General features: G+C 39.6%; 1 protein-coding gene across 6 annotated transcripts in view; it reads right to left on the bottom strand.

Moving 5' to 3' along the window:
• The window catches only part of EXOC4 (exocyst complex component 4), an 800,870-nt gene that overhangs the window by 678,588 nt on the left and 104,738 nt on the right, over positions 1-17,544 (bottom strand). For all 6 annotated transcript variants that reach the window (XM_061414741.1, XM_061414739.1, XM_061414742.1 and 3 more), the window contains one exon: positions 13,901-14,075. In XM_061414741.1, the coding sequence (XP_061270725.1) occupies positions 13,901-14,075 (175 nt within the window). The remainder of the gene's footprint in view (positions 1-13,900; positions 14,076-17,544) is intronic.

The raw sequence follows: 17,544 nt of genomic DNA, 5'->3' as shown, positions 1-17,544 counted from the left end.
CATAGGGTCTAAATAAAATAATCTAACTGCATTCACAACCACAATTCTGAGGTCCTATTCACTTGCTCCTTTAATGCTGTTAACTGCTCCTACCCTATCAGTTCTGAGTTGGCCATGGATGAAAGGAGCTGCAGTAGATATAAAACCAAGAGCATAATAAATATAAAGATGAGGGTTTTCCCAAGCTTTTCTGCCTGCCTCCAGGTTTTTATTTTCAAGAAAAGAGCACAGCTCTTCATGGCATACACTTTCTCATCTCTCTATTCCTCTGATTAATGATCCCAGAAGACAAACAGCAGCTCTTCATATATACTGGAATGGTGTTTATATGTAGGTAGAAGAAAATTATAAGAGTATTTTTTATTAAAAATGCAAACTTCCTTCCAAGTGAGCAATTTAAACATCCCTGTTTCATTTTAGGAATTTCACCTTTACCCTTCCCCAAGTAAATGGCTGTTCATCATCTCCAATTGCTACCAGCTTAAAAAAACAGACAGACAAAAGGACCACTCTTCGACCAGCAACAACATATAAAGACTTGGTGACCGTGGCAAAATTATACTAATTACCATAAACTAGCTGGGCACCTCCAAATTGAAGCTCTCAGAAGTAATTTACTACCATAAACTGACTCAATTATGGCAATTTTAATTTCATATTCTTGTAGTTCCTTTTGACCATTTTTCCCCCTCTTGTAACTTTGCTGGTTTTAAAAAGGGCACTGTCACCTCTGGCTGGATCTTTTTTAATGCTAGGTTTGTAACATTCTCTTGAAGCTTGAAATTAAAAATTTTTTTTGCCTACCAATTTAGTCCCTTCCCACTTGGCAAACATCTTTTGTGACTCTTGCATCGCTAATGGAGCTGAAAATTAAGATGACTTTTTTTGTTTAATTCTTTGGTATGCCAAAGAATCATCAATAATGTCAGCACGGCTTTTTTCTTTATAGTGGCCCAGGAGTTAAAAGCCTTACATTTCTACAGCACCTCATCCCCTGGAGGACCACAGACGACTTCACAAACCACACTCTGCGGACACACCCCCATGCCGCTCACTGGCAGCTGCCCCTAGCAAAATGCATACTCGTATTAACTAGCATTTACTCAGAAGAATTTCATAATAGCAGCTCTAATGATTCTAAAGAAAGACTTAGCATTCAAAGAAGGCAATCACACACAAAACATATCACGGAAAGAAGTAGATTCAGTTTACAGCAAATGTGGTTCACTTACAGCAAGATATGAACAAGAACTTTCTTAATTTGGATAAGACAATCAAAACGAAAAATCAAACCGTAAAATCTTTTTTTCCCCCAAAGAACTAAGGGCAGTTTGGGGATCGTTTTGACATAACCAACTAGCAAGCTATCACCATTCTTCCAGAAGTATCATCAGTGCATGTGTCAGTTGCTCAGTCATGTCTGACTCTTTTTGAGACCCCATGTACTGTAGCCTGCCAGGCTCCTCTGTCTGTGGGATTCTCCAGGCAATAATAAAGTGGGTTGCCATTTTCTCCTCCAGGGGATCTTCCCCACCCAGGAATCGAACCTGGGTCTCCTGCATTGCAGGCAGATTCTTTACTATCTAAGCCACCAGGGAAGCCCCTAAAAAGTATTGTCATAGTGAAAATGATGCTGATAAGCAAGCATTGTTATCTATGGGGTCGACCAAAAAGTTTGTTCAGGTTTTTCCACAACATCCTACAGAAAAAACTCTAATGATCTTTTTGACCAACCCAATACTAACAAGCCGGTGATGGTCTCAGTTATTAACAGTTTCTCTTGCCAACATTATTTCATGCCCCTTATGTGAAACCTGGAGCTATTCTGCCTGGTCAAGAGAAACCCCAGGGATGATTTCACTGCCATCCAATGAAGGAGAGGATGAACTGCTCTCCTGGGAACACAGCAGTCTTTCAAGTCTTCGTCGTCACAAAGCTTTATGAGTCCTCTGCTATTAATACATGACTTTTAACTCTACAAAGTTCATCACAATTACAAAGCATTTAAAATTCAATCCTAGGACTTTCCTGGTGGTCCAGTGGTTGGGAATCTGCCTGCCAGTGCAGGGGGCACAGGTTTGATCCTTGGCCCAAGAAGATTCCACATGCCACAGGGCAACTGAACCCTTGTACCACAACTACTGAGCCTGTGCTCTGCAGAAAGAGAAGTCACTGCAGTGAGAAGTCCATGCACCGTAACTAGCGAGCAGTCTCCACTTGCTGCAACTGGAGAAGGTCCACATGCAGCAACGAAGACCCAGTGCAGCCCAAAAAATACATTAAAAAACATAAATAAAATACAATCCTAAAATCAACTCATCAATTGATATGTATTGGGTATCTACTATTCATTCATTCAAGAAATGTTGATTAGGTGCATACTGAACATAGGAAGTGGTACCAAATTTGGGGGCAGGTGGGGAACTCACAGTTAATAAACAATAGTCCCACTCCTTCTCTCAAAAGGCTTAAAGACCAGTTGAAAAAGGAATTAAAAACTGATTTGGCAGAACTAATACAATTATGTAAAGTTTAAAAATAAAATAAAATTTAAAAAAAAAAAACTGAATGTGGGAAAGCACGGTGAGAAACTGAATGACGTATAAGAAATGATCCTCCAGAGGACTTCTACCTGACTGAAAAGATGTAGATTAAGCAAAGAAAAAATAGAGAACTACAAGACGTGTTGAACAAGTAGTAACACAAGGGCAATGAGTTCTTGAAAGGAAATGCTCAGTGAATGCTTCCAGATAACATAGAGAAGACTGGAGTATATTAGAGAAGGTATTCAGGCATGAGGGCAAAGACAGTGGGAAGGATGTACAGGATCAACAGGTGTTGCTGTGGGAAGGGACAGTGTCATATTTGGAGGACAGAGAGAGACTAATTTAATTAGAATATAGCATCTCTACAGGACTTTCCAAATGGCTCAGTGGTAAAGAATCCACCTGCCATGGCAGGAAACTAAGAGACCTGGGTTCAATCCCTGGGTAGGGAAGATCCCCTGGAGAAGGAAATGGCAACCCACTCCAGTATTCTTGCCTGGAAAATTCCATGGACAGAGGAGCCTGGAGGGCTACAGTCCATGGGGTCGCAAAGGAGTCAGACATGACTGAGCACAGCACAGCACACAGGACAAGGGTAAACTAAAGAAGGAAAAACAGGCTTTGTCCAAATTGTGGGAGCACTTGAGTGACTAAGAAAAAAAGAAAAAACCTTATGCACAACCTAACTAATACAAGGAAATGGATCATTTGTAATAAACCTAAATTTAATTTGCATTTCCGATTTGCTTCTTTCACTATACAATGATGCTACGACAGAGACTGGCACGTGCACCACCACCATGCCATAAGGAGTCAAGCTTTTCTTTTGGAGCCCTTAATCATCAAAAATCTTGGAATTATCACATTTGTACAGGATACAGGAAGAGTCTATGATCACCTGACCTGAATATCCTTTTTCCTTAAATTAAAATCCTGGGAGGAGCAGGTGGGACAGGACTGGTATTCACTCCTGAAGCTCTTCTACTCTGCTGCACCCCAGGGAAGCCAGCTGGCAATCCTACAGGGTTATTAGGTGTCTCTAAAGAAGATCCTGACCCCGTACCCAACACCCCTCTTGATCAAAAGTATCCGCCTCCAATGAGGGACCCTACTGACCTGCATCTCAAACAGAGGGGAGTAATTCTCTAAGATCAGGCAATTCTGTTGCTGGGTCGACCTCAGAGCAATGAATCTCCACTTTAGCTTATGTCAATCAGCAGAGCATCTAAAATGTGCCTGGGTGGAGGAAAACAAGAGGTGGCATTTCTTTCTGATCACAGCAGGTGAATAGATCATCAATCAGGACCCAGATTCAGAGAAGAAAGAAATAAAAGAGCTGCAGGGATGTTCAGTCTATTTCCCAACTGATACACATCCAGTTCTGTCAGGATCAAATGGCCAATGAAATTCAACTCCACTTTCCTAGGGGACCCTCCTATGGCCCAACAGTTCTCAGTGTAGAAATACCCCGACCCGTCAGCTGACATTCTGAGTGTCTTTCTGCTGTGCTCATGTATACTACTGTGTTCACTTCACATTTGAATTTTTAAAAATCACTGTAAAGGTCTCACCCCCATTGTTCCCAAGTTCAACACCTGCATTCGAATTTCCAATCAAAAGCATCAGACCTACATCATCCATCGCGATTTTGTATTCCTTTTCTCACTATAAGCAGAGACTTCCATCCTTGTTGATCCCTTGATTAAAAACATGGTTGACTATAAACAAGTACTTAATTTTACTTTGGGGCCCTTTTTGATGATCTGCTCTCTGTGAAAACACATGAGCAACCCCTCAAAAGTGCTCTGTATCAAATCAATGCCAACTATTGAAGGTCATGACTCCCTGAGTGACTAACTTCACAATGACGCTTGTTTCTTCAGTGTCATTCCATCTCTGAAAAGGTTAACCTCTGTTGGCTTCCTTGCTTGTTCCTAAACATGCCAGTTCTCCAAAAAGCACTGAAACGTGCCTCATCTCAAGTCTATCACTACAGATCCTCGGCTTGGGACTCCCACCCGTTTGTCTGTCATTCTGGTGCACACGTGCCTGACACTCAAGGCAGCAACCCAGATGCTATCTCCCTCAAACCAGGGAGATGGAGATGATCAGTCTCAGCTCCAGGAGGAGACACTGTTTCGTGCAGCATAGCCCAAAATAGCGCTGGCCTTTTTCACTGCCATATCACGCTGCTAACACATAACTAATGTGCTGTCATTTATCACCCCCGTGAAACTGGCTATTCCATGCTGAGGTTTCGTCATCTGCTGCAGTTCACTTGGAGGCAGCCCTCGTTCTCCTTAGATGGAATCCTATCCCAAGTGTTGCATTTTGCTGTCACTGTTCACTTTTTATTTTTTAAAAATCCTTCCAAACTTTTAGGGAGATTATCAAAAAAGACTCATGCCACTCACTACTGTGCCAACAAAGACTTCTGGGAAGACCAGAAATACTTAAAAAAAAAAAAAAATTGCACCTTTGAATGCAATACAATTGGCTATAATCTTAAGGATAAAATAACTTAAAACAATTCTGAAGACAATTCTTCTGTGAAGGGCTCAGGTTTTTTCCAGCACCTGAATGGTATTATAGGTATAGATTTGGCAGCCAAGCTGTTTTCTGCCCATCCTTCTATAACTAAGCAAAAGTGTACATGACACATAGGTGGTGAATGAGACGCTGTAAAGCAGTTTGAGAGATCTCTGAGTAACAGCTTCTTAAGCTCCTTTAAGTCAGGCAGGACTTTTAATGATTATATTTACTTTCTGTGGCTCCCATTTAACCACATTCCCTGGAGTTCTGGTGGATCTGAGAGAAGAAACAGGGGACATATCAGGAAACTCTTGGTGCCAGCCTCACAAAGTCATGACATAGCCACGGTGTAGGCTGGTCCAGGGATTATGAGGGAAATGAACCTCAAATCACCCCAACTCCAAGGTCTCTTCCTAATGGCTGGCCCAATGGACTTATTGTCCTGCTTGCTTTGCTTGTTCACTTCCTCTGGGGGTCATTTGCAGATCTGTTAAAACAGGCTTTTACTCCCTCTCCAAGGTGTCTGTCCACATCCCTTAAGGAATGGCCAGATTCTGAAAGCCACCATCTCTAATAAGAACAGCATTTGGGTCCTGCTCAAAAATTGCCACCGTATCAACCACACATAATGGAAAAATGCAGACACAAAGAAAGGCAAAATGTGGTATCACTGTTAAGAAGCCTCAATCTCTAGGAACTATAACATATGCTGGTTGGAGCAACATTGGAGAGCTGATTAAACTGATGGACTACCAAAGGAAAGTAGGGCTTCCCAGGTGGTACAATGGTAAAGAATCTGCCTGCCAATGCAGGAGACACACGGTTGATCTCTGAATTGGGAAGATCCCCTGGAGAAGGAAATGGCAACCCACTCCAGTATTCTTGCCTAGAAAATTCCATGAACAGAGGAGTCTGACAGGCAATGGTCCATGGGGTCACAAAAGAGTCAGACATGACTGAGCACGCACACATGCACCGAAGGAAAACAGTCCTTGCTTCACTCTTACACTCATGAGCTTCTGCTGCTAAGTCACTTCAGTCGTGTCCGACTCTGTGCGACCCCATAGACAGCAGCCCACCAGGCTCCCCCATCCCTGGGATTCTCCAGGCAAGAATACTGGAGTGGGTTGCGTATCCTGGAGAAGGCAATGGCACCCCACTCCAGTACTCTTGCCTGGAAAAGCCCGTGGACGGAGGAGCCTGGTAGGCTGCAGGCTACCTGCATGAGTATCACTTCTCACTTTCATGCATTGGAGAAGGAAATAGCAACCCACTCCAGTGTTCTTGCCTGGAGAATCCCAGGGATAGAGGAACCTAGTGGGCTGCCATCTCTGGGGTCACACAGAGTCAGACACGACTGAAGTGACTTAGCAGCAGCAGCAGCTATTATCCACAGGCAGACAGAGGGTCCCTAAATTTCTATCTCCCACCCTAAGCTCTCCCCTAGCCTCCAGTGTCCCATCTCTAGTTGCCTGAAACACAATTCTATGGGGATATTCTGTTAACGCCTCACATTTAACAAGCACAAAGCACTATCTTCTTGATCCTAATTCCCAACCACACAGGTTCAGAACTTCACCCTAATTTGAGACTCTCCATTTCTTAGAGTCAATGTTAAAACTCTCAGAAAATTCACTCTTTCAAAATCTCTCTTAGCTCTGTGTTCTTTCTCTTCAAGGGCCCTGCCCTAGTCTAGCCCCTCCTTCTTGTACTGATTGAACTTGCCTTCTAATTGGTTATCTCTCCATCCATTGCCTTCTCCAGTGATTCACTGTGAACGCTGCTGCCAGAAAACTCATCCTAAAAATACTACTTTCACCATTTCACTCTTCTACTGAAAAAGTATAACATCAACCATCATCTATGAAGTAATCATGCCCTGCTCAAAACAATTTAAATCTGATGAAGCCTCTTGACCTAAGTTAGGAACATCAATAAATAGCAAAAGACACCATGGGGAAGCAATCACTAAAAGCCAGAATGTAGGAAATTCTACAGGACAAATGATCTGGCTTTGTCAATAAATAAATTTCAAGAGGTAAAAATGAGATGGACAGGAAATTATACATTAAAAGAGTTTCAAGAAACTTAATAAGCACACTGTTGTGTTTAAACCTTATTTGAATCCTGATTCAGACAAACTGTAAAAAACATACAATTAGGACATTTGAGAAATGGGAAATGTGAACACTGACTAGATATCTGATAATAAGAAAATTATGCCTTTAGGTATGATTATGGTTTTTAAAAGGAGACCTTATCTTTCTGAGATTCACACTGGACTACAGACAAAACAATATGCTCTCTAGGACTTTTGTAAAATAAGGGAAAAGGAAATGGGCAGGGGTAGAAATGAGACAACAGGACTATATATTGGTAGCACTGGCAACTGTGAAAATGTGACCATGGGTGCATGGGGGTTCATTATACATTTCTTTGTATTTCTGAATAGGTTTGATGTTTTCCATAATAAAAACCAAAAAAAAAAAAATTGTAATGGCAGCCTATGGCCAAAAAAGGCAAGTCCAAATTGCCCAGTCTCTATTATTTAAAGATCTCTATGGCAGTCAAAATTATTCACTTATTTTTGGTAACACTTTCCAAAACTGATCCAAAAAAACCTCCATTCTTCCTAACCCTCTATAATATGATGTGTATTATGTATTCAACCCTAATCATGTTTCATGTTCCAAATCTCTCCTTGCCCGTGAGCTCATGTACTTTAACCCATTCTGACCTCCTCCTCTGTGATCTCTGACATTCTTCCCTGGGACCATAAACAGCTCTGTATTGTTGTTAGTTATGTTTTTGTCCCACCTCCTTGCAAAATTGATTTCATAAACTTCTATTACCTGTACATCTTAAAAGAGAAATGTCTTTTCCTTTAGTTAACAACAACCAACTTCCATTAATATAAACCTGAAAAACTTATATAAGTAATAAATAGGGGTGGGGAGAGAAGAAACAAAACATCTGTTTCTTATGTTTGCTGTCTTTGGGCTACTAAATAAGTAAAGTTGACCAAAATCTCAAATGGAGGTTACAGCACAGTCATTTAGCTTTCCTTTCCCCTTTAAAGTGTGTAGATATTAAACAGCATTTTCCTGTCTTTATGGAGCTTCAACATGCTATCATTATTTACTTCATAGAACACAGACTCCCTCCTAAACATGCCACAGTGGCACATCTTTCCAAATAAAACTAAACTCACTTCTTACAAACTTCTCCCAGCCCTTAAGACTTGTCTCCTAACAGTCTTGGTTTTAATATGACCACATCTATAACTACTTGCTTATCGTAGCTCTTAACCAGATTGTGCACTAGAATCAGCTGGAATTCTATTAAAAGAGGCTTTGTAGATGTAGGATCCACAGGTCATTCTGTTTGGGAGGAAGGTTCAATGACTACTAATACTGTGACTACTAAGATATTCAGAACATTCGGGTTATCTAAACTGAAGCCACTGGCAAAAAACATAAATGAGATCATTTTTTTGACCCTATAGGGTAAAGCAAGGGCTTAAACCAATTTTAGTGAACTTAACAAAATACCTGGCATTTTAGGATTGGAAAAGCCAAATCTCTATTCAGCGACTGATATCCACTGAATCTTGAAATCCTTAATTTTCACAATCTGAAAACATGTATACATATACAGGTATAAATAAAACTTCTTTACATACACTTAGTAAAATTCCTAATAAGACATATCCCTCAACCCAAAATCTTTCAAAATACAAGAACTAAAATCATTTCGACTAAATGAGTCAACTAAAAATATCATAGGATTTCCAGTTGAATGTCAACATGTCAAAGTCCAAGCCAAGGTAGGCATTTAAATCACTGACTGAAACATTTTAAAAGAAGGCCAGGGCCAGCTGAGTTCTACACGCGACTCTTCGGTGCTGTAACGGAGCCTTGAACTTGAGCAACCGCCACGAATGCACTGGGAACCAGAGGGTCTCCTTGGCTGCCCAGCACTTTCTGCTCTCAGTAATGAACATTAAACAACCTACCGAGAGTCCTAGGCAATGGAAACTGACTTAAATTTAGAGGAAGATTTCTACTTTAACTTTCATGTGTTAACTGCATTCCATTCATCGAGCAGCACACTATCCATTGACAAGACAGAACAAACATCCCAGCACCTTTCTGAAGACTAAATGGCCTGGCTGACAGCATGTCTTTAATATGCCACTCAAAATAGTGGCTATCAAAGAGCTTTAAAGGCTGAGAAATGAAGAGAAACTATTTCTGCAAGAATAATCTCACAAGTTATCCGGCCTAAAATACTTGGGGGCGGGAGGGGAACCTAGTTTTCCTCTAAGAGGAATAGAAGGAAGAATCCTCAGCTAACCAAAATATCAAATGAAATAAAAATCTAAGAATAACCTAGTTTCAGACTTGGATTCAAAATAGAAATTGCATTTGTCCCCTTGAAAAACCCTCCAGGTCATGGGTCAGTACCAATACGATTTGTGGATTTTCACACCTGACAGCAAACTTCAAGTTCTCTCTGCAGGAGGGTAGTTTTATCACTATTTAAACATTTCAGTGGCAGTTAACGAAAGTAAGATGATGTCCCGTCCTGTCTCTGTTCATTTCCAGAAAAAGAGATCGGGGTGCTGTAAAGTGAAGTGTCTTGTGGCGTCACCGCCACTGGTTCGAGAGTGTGATTACAACCCCCTGCTTCCATCTGCACAACACGGCCTGGTACATCCAGGGCTTGCTTACACACATAAGCCAACAATGACAAAGCAAGCAGTTTTGTTTTGAAAAGAGATGAGGGAAAAAATGAGTTGTTGTTATTTTTTTTCCGGAATCAAAACACCTGAAAGATATGTTTGTTCAAAGTGATCCTCTTCTTTCCTCTGTTAAATCCCACAAGAATTGGAGTATTTTGTGTGTCTAGTATACCGCAGTCTTACACACTTAAAAATGTGCAGTCAATGGTATGACAGGCATGTCATCAAGCAGGTGACATTTGGGAAGGTGCTGCTGCTGCTCAGAGGGACAAAAACACATATTCCTATTATCACAGTTTCAAAAAGAGTGTAAAATTGAAAAGGGAGTTCAACGGTGTGTGGTCACAGAGCCGACACCAGGAGAAGACGCTGAACCGTTACTGTGACGGCTACAGCCTTGTCTCCACGCAGGGCTGTCTCCAGACACAAACACGCTGAGACAAATGAGCCTTCCAACTACACGGCGGACTCTGCCTGCCAGGGACAGCCCAGGTTCCAGTGCAGAAAGGCTGCCAAAGTCTCCACATGATCAAAAATTGTTTTCTTTCCCAAGATTTAATACACAAAACAGCATCTCAATTTTTCAGCAAGTAACACTTTCTGTTCAAAGAAACACTGAAATTCGAACTCTATAACACTTGAAACTCCATTTATATGATCCCGTCACCTTCATTCGTGTGGGTACATGCTTACTACATGCATCCATGGTTCTCAACTTTGTCTGTTCTCCAGGAATGATCTTAACCTAAAGAGCATTCCACCAACAAGTGTAAGAAAACTAAACTGGCCCTAAGCTCCAATACTTTGGTCACCTGATGAGAAGAGCCAACTCAGTGGAAAAGACCCTGATGCTGGGAAAGATCGAGAGCAGGAGAAGGGGCGACGGACGATGAGAGCACACAGTTGGCCCCAATAGCTTAAACACTAAAACATCACTAAAATACCTGTCATACGAAGAAGCAGCAAAAGCCAACTACATGGTTTTAGAGTTCCCAAAAGACTCCTAAAGGTTTACAAATCTTTCTCTCTTCACTGTACTCCTCTAACATGCTCCATGAAAGCCTGTTGTTTACTCCACTATAAGACAACATCTCAAATAATATAACCCACTGACTCTCTATTAGCATACAAAATATAATAGTAGCCTTGCTTTAGTCTCCAGCCGCTACACCCAGCCCTTTCAATGCTACCTTATTAATCCAACTTCATCTCACTACACGCCAGTCAAAATCCACCACAGGCCAGTATCACCTAAAACAAAGGTCCTCAAACTTGGACGTGCATATAGGTCACCTGAAAGGATTATTAAAACACAGAATGTACGGCCGCACCCCTAGACTTTCTGATTCAGTAACTATGAAGTAGGAATAAAAATCTGCATTTTTAACATGCTCCCAGGTAACACGGATACTGCTGGTCCAAGAAACATACTTTGAGAACCACTGGCCCAAAGCAACAGTTCCCAATTACAGGATCTCAAACAAATGAATCACCTTAGGAGCTGAAACAACAACCCCACAAAATCCAGTGCTTATCTACAGTGATTCTTATTCAGAAGGTCAAGGATAGGACTAGGTATCAAACTGGAGGTAAATTTTCCTGACCTTTCAAGATGATATACACTGATTTCTGTCTGGCTTGTACTATTTCTGATGAGAAGTTAGTGAAAAAAATTTTTTATCACTGCTTCCCTACAGGCAATGTGTCCTTTCTCCCTCTGGCTACCTTGCGGATTTTTTCTTTGCTTTTCAGATACCTGATGATAATATGTCTAGGTATGGTATTCTTTGTGTTTATCTTCCTTGTGATTTGTTGAGCTTCTTGTATCTGTGGGTTTATGTTTTTCAACAAATTTAGAAATTTTGGGTCACTGTCTCTTCCAATAACTGACTGCCCCAGTCTCTCTCCCCACTGTCGGTATCTGCAGCCACACAAATGCTGGATTCCATGATATTGTCCCATAGGCCATTATGGCTTTGTTCACTTTTCTCTTCAGTCTATTTTCTCCCTGAACTTTAGTTTTGGTTGGTTTTGATAGATTTTTCTTGAAGTTTTCTGATTCTTTCTTCTACAGCATGCAATCTGTGGCTAAATATATCTGGTATATTTTTCATTTCAGATATTAATCTTTATCACATTTTAAAAATTCTGGTGATGAGTCATATTTTTTGGCTTTTTTTCAAGTATAATAATTGCATGCTGGACAACGTGGTGAATCATTATTGAGAATCTGGATTAGGTTACTTTAGAGTCAGTTTCGTTCTGGCAGGCGGTTAATTCACGAGTGGATAGGCTAACACTGTAGAAACCTGGTTTGGAGCTTTATTATGTGAAAGTATAGTATCCCTTACTATATGGTTAGATTAGCCCAAGTCCTAACACATAACCTATCTGGGGACATCTGAAAGCACAGGATGTTCACCAAGTTCTCCTTACACTGGCTGGTCTGAATTCCAATGCTTCCCAGCATTTGGCAACTTGTGCAATTTCCATTCAGCTCAGTCCCATGGTAGCTATTTGCCACGCCCTGGAGTGTGTGAAACTTCATCTCTGACCAAAGGCTCAATAGCACTCTTTTCAGATTTCTGGGGCTCCTTCACTCTGGAATTCCCTTTCCTTTGGTATCCTAATCCACAAACTACAGCTGCTTCCACATCCCTGAAACCTGACCTCTGCTTCATCTGCTTAGAGTCTGCTAATCTCTGTTCTATTTCCTACGTCACAGTTTGGAAAGCATCCCCAGAGAAGAAGCTGGGATGAACGTGAAACTGACCTTATGTATTCTCTTCTCTCAACTAACATTCTGATTACCTGAGTCCATCCAGTTTTCAAGTCACTTTGGGTAGGAGGTAACCTCATCATGGACAGAACTAGGTGAATTTAATTCTATTTTTTAAACAGCTTTAAAAATCTATTATCTTGAAAACTATACATCAATAAAAATTAATTTTAGAAAATCTACTGTCTTATCCTTAAAATAAGTATGTAACCTGAAAAGCTTATGTTTCCATGACAGATGAACAAACCAAGACATAAAATATTAAATAACCAGTTTCTGAGAAATAAACATATTTTATCCAATACACAAATATTCAACAAGCACCTACTATGGTTCCATGGTAATCAACATAGCAGCAAAACAAACTCAAGGAATATAGTTGCAATCTATATTCTTTCTACTGAACCATCAATAAAGCACAGACTACATCCAAAAAACTGTCTAATGAATGAATAACCGGGAATCAATCAATCTACCAAGAGCATGCCTATACTCTCGAAAATGAATACAATTTACATTCATGATTTATTTTTTCCTGCAAAGACTCCTATTTGCTATGCAAATAATTTCATTTCTACATAGTTACATTTTTCAATTCCCTGTATATACTTATTCTTTTTCCTATTAGTAGATGATGTCTAACCAAGTCACTTCTATTGAGCTATGTCAAATTTGTTTCTGCTAACTCTTAATTGTATTTCTCATTTTCATCTGACCAAATCAAATACATTTTCCTGGTGCATGGAGAGAAAATATAATAAAATTTCTAAATACCACCTCTGCAGCATCACACCAAACACTAATATCATTGCTCCGACCATCAACAAACCAAAGTGATAACATTTATACTTTACAGGTTTATCTTCATCTCTCAATATAAGCTCTTGACCTGTCTTTTACCCCAACATATTCAAGAGCTGACTATATGAAAAATGGTCATAAAATTAAGCTACATGTATGTTTATAAAACAGTGTTTAAGAACATTTTCATACTGATTACATAAACATATGACTAATTCCACCAAAGTAACGTACGTTACAACAGGAAGTCAAATACTATAGATTCCTGATTGCTACATATTAAGAATGTCCCAATTTTAAAGTCTGGCTAAAAAAATTTTGTTTTAAAGGTATTTTGAAGATGACAGAACTCCATAACATCAGCAACCATCACCTTTAAATAGAAACACGACATTCTCACTCTGTCTATGAGTAAGGAAATACTTTAGGTGGCTGGTTTTTTTATGTTCCTACCTGTTATTCTGAATCAAGATGGCACCCTTTGTCAAAGGACCTTACCTGCAGAACATCTTGGATCTTCACCCACACATCGGCCATGTCATACAATTTGACATCTTCCTGCTGACTCAGTGGAGTCACCACAGTGTCCTGCAGGTATCCCAGGACCACAGAGTGTGCCGTGGCTACAGCGTTAAACTTGTCAAACAGCAACTCCAGCAGTTCTAGAAGTAGCCTAGTGAAAAAAACAAACATTTACATATACACACACACACAACTGATTGACACTGGGCTGCAAGAAAAACATCAAGCTAAAGTAGCACACGGCCATGTTAAACAGCACATTGCATTTCAACAGGCTGCACTTCAAAGTAACCTCTGAAATTTTATCTAGGCCCAGATTCCTCTGTTATAAAATGGACATGGTGAAATCTGACTGAGAAATACAAGTAGTATACAATATCAGTTAACACGTGAGATCTAAAAAATAATACAAATGAGTCTATAAACAAAACAGAAAAAGAATCACAGATATAGAAGACAAACTTATAGTTACCAAATGGGAAAGGGAGGGGGGAGGGATAAATTAGTAGTACAGGATCAAGGATACAAAATACTATAAATAAAATAGATATTAAGAATTTATTGTATAGTGCAGGGAACTACATTTAATATCTTATGATAAATCTGTAATGGAAAATAACATATAAATATATAGAGAATAATATATAAATATATAGAGAATCTCTACATAAATATAGAGAGAATTGAGTCACTCTCCTGTACATCTGAAACTAATGTTGTAAATCAATTATACTTCAATTTTTTAAAATGGACATGGTGTAAAAATTTTAAAGAGAATTGTAAAGGCCATGAACCAGCAGTAGCAGCTTAATACACAACTGTTTCCTTTTTAACATCATTCAGTGATCTCTATACTGTATGTTCATATAAGAAGTTTTTCTAAGGAATTCAGGCAATCTTTCAGACAACGGTTCAAATGTTACACAGAGTATGCTATTCTCTAGCAATAAACTGGGCACTCTGGTAAGGACACTAATCCTTTTAGTCATGGAAAGCTGAGCTTGCTCCCATTCAAATGTGTGGCCTTACTTGCCTGAGAAAAAAAAAAAACACACACACACCTGCCAAGCAATCTGACTTTCACCACAGGGAGCAGCTTAAGGCCTCCGCATTATCTCATTTTTCATAGTGAGAGATGCTGGACACATATTATTACATCAATTTTATACACTCAAGGGCACAAAATGAGGTGCAAGGCAGCTGAGCCTAGAACAAAAGCTGATGTCCATGTCAGTGCATCCAGCCATCTACCTCTCACTGTACTTTTACAACACAGATGTATATGCAGAGATGGCTCAGAGTTTATATCATGGATGCAGAGTAATTCCCCCATCTCGAGCCTTACAGCATCACTGATCACCCATGCGTGGAATCATTCTTTCCTTTTCTGGACTTGAATGGTAGTATATCCCACTTTTAAGGAACGTATCACATGCGGCTGACTATGTGACTCAATCAATGTGGGTCACTTATTTCTATACAGACATTTCACCTCCCTTCCCCATTACTAGTCTTTTAGAGCAGACACTGCTTTGTACATCATTGTATACACTGGAGCACTCAGAAGAATGATCAGCAAATATCTGCTAAATGAATTTCATGTGTATACCATGAACGAGTACAGACAATCTTGGAATGTGACTTTTATTGTATAATCTGTGGCTCTCAGTTCATAGTTCCTATGGAGACTTATGAACCAACCTGGAAAGTAGAAAAGGAAAGCAAAAGAGCTTGTTGGCAATGTCAATTAACAAGATTTTATTACCATAAATAAGAGGCTATAACTACAATCTCATCAAAACGTATAGCATATTATCTATTCCTATGGCTTCTTTACTGCCCAATTACTATAATTAATGTGCTAACGTGACAGCCAGTAACCATCTTATGATAAAACCCTAATATCTCTTTGACATTTTAATTTAGACAAGACAGAATCAATAAAAATTTATGTAGGCTTCCGAGTCTGGAATATACATATATAATTTAGAATTATACACTGTATTTGTAAACAGGACCCATTTTACCTTTGAATGAGGATTTTTTTTAAATCTTGTAAAGGTCAATTCACACTTATACTCACATTTACCTAAAATAATTCTTGATATTCACCTCTGTTATATGACATCTACTCACATAACAGAAGAGAGCAGTACAACAGACAGGAAGATATATCTAACTTAACAACTGAAATAGTTAACTTCAGTGTAGGTAAATAATCTGGATAAGAATGGTATCTGGCATCATACAGAGAATATACCTGATTAAGCTAAGGTTCTACTTTTCAAATAAAGATTTATGTTGAGTGTGTAAAGTGTGGTTCCCAAATGTCAGTCCACAGACCACAGTGCATTTTTCAGTGGTAGAGAGAAAAGTAAGACCATACGCTGATGTTTTACAAAAGTAAATGTATTTACTTTTATCCTTTTGGTATTCTCTTGATACGAAAAATCTTATTTCCGTGACAGCAGCTACACTCCCAAATGTCCTTACTTGACAAAACTAAAATCTAGTAACACTATGCTATACCCCAACATTCTCGAAATGATTTTTTATGGGGTCACAAAGAGCCGGACATGACAGACGACTTGGTACAGCACAGCATGGGTGACTTGTAATATTTTGTTAGTTTCAGGTATATAGCAAAGTGATTTAGTTATAAACAACTATCTATTCTTTATTGGATTCTTTTCCCATATAGGTTATTACAGAATACTGAGTAGAGTTCCCTGTGCTATACAGTAGGTCCTTGTTGACTATTTTATATATAGTATTGGGTATACATTAATCCCAATCTCTTAATTTATCCCTCCCCCTCATCTTTCCCCTTTGGTAACCATAAGGGGATTTGTTTTCCAAATCTGAGTCTGTTTCTGTTGAAATGATACTGATTGAAATGAAATGAAATGAAATGAAATATTGATTCATGACATTCAAAAGCATGAGACAAATTCGTGCCCAACTTCCCAATGGCATGAAGTTCTAGGTACAGGCCTAACAAACCCGAGATAAAACACACTGGAAGAGAGGTGGCTCCTCCAACGGGAGGGGCTGTTGCTAGTTAACTCCAGGGCCACCAGACTCCATGACTGCACACACCTTGGCTACTACTCAGGACAAGAGCAACTCGGCAATGAGGGGCAGTGCTCTGTTTAGAAAAGAGACCTAAGGAGGAATTGAGGTGTAAAATGAGATCCATGGCATCATAACATTACGGAAATAGCAATCTCTGTTTAAAATGCTGAGACAGGGCCACTGCACCTGGAGGATCAAGACCAAGATAGATCTGTTGCAGTGTGACCATCAAAAGTCATAAGAGAGGCTACATGGGGAAGAAAAGAGGGAAAAGAGCCAGGCCAGAAGTGGAGAGATTCTACCTGCCACTCTGCCTACTTTGAAACATCCACCAATTTCCAAGACAGGAAAACCTTCCTCTGCCTCCCCACAGAACAATCTTGAATATACCAATAAAATCTGCAGCTCAGACAGTAAAATTTAAAACTTTTATGCTGCAAGTGATATCATCCAGAAAGTGAAATGGCAACTCAAGAAACGGGAGAAAAATATTTGCAAATAATTTACCTGATAAAGGATTTGTATCTAAAACATCTCAAGATTTC

Source organism: Bos javanicus, chromosome 4, assembly GCF_032452875.1.
Source record: "Bos javanicus breed banteng chromosome 4, ARS-OSU_banteng_1.0, whole genome shotgun sequence".
Taxonomy (NCBI): Eukaryota; Metazoa; Chordata; class Mammalia; order Artiodactyla; family Bovidae; genus Bos; species Bos javanicus.
The sequence above is the reverse complement of the archived record's forward strand: the minus strand, read 5'-3'. Positions and strand labels throughout refer to the sequence as shown.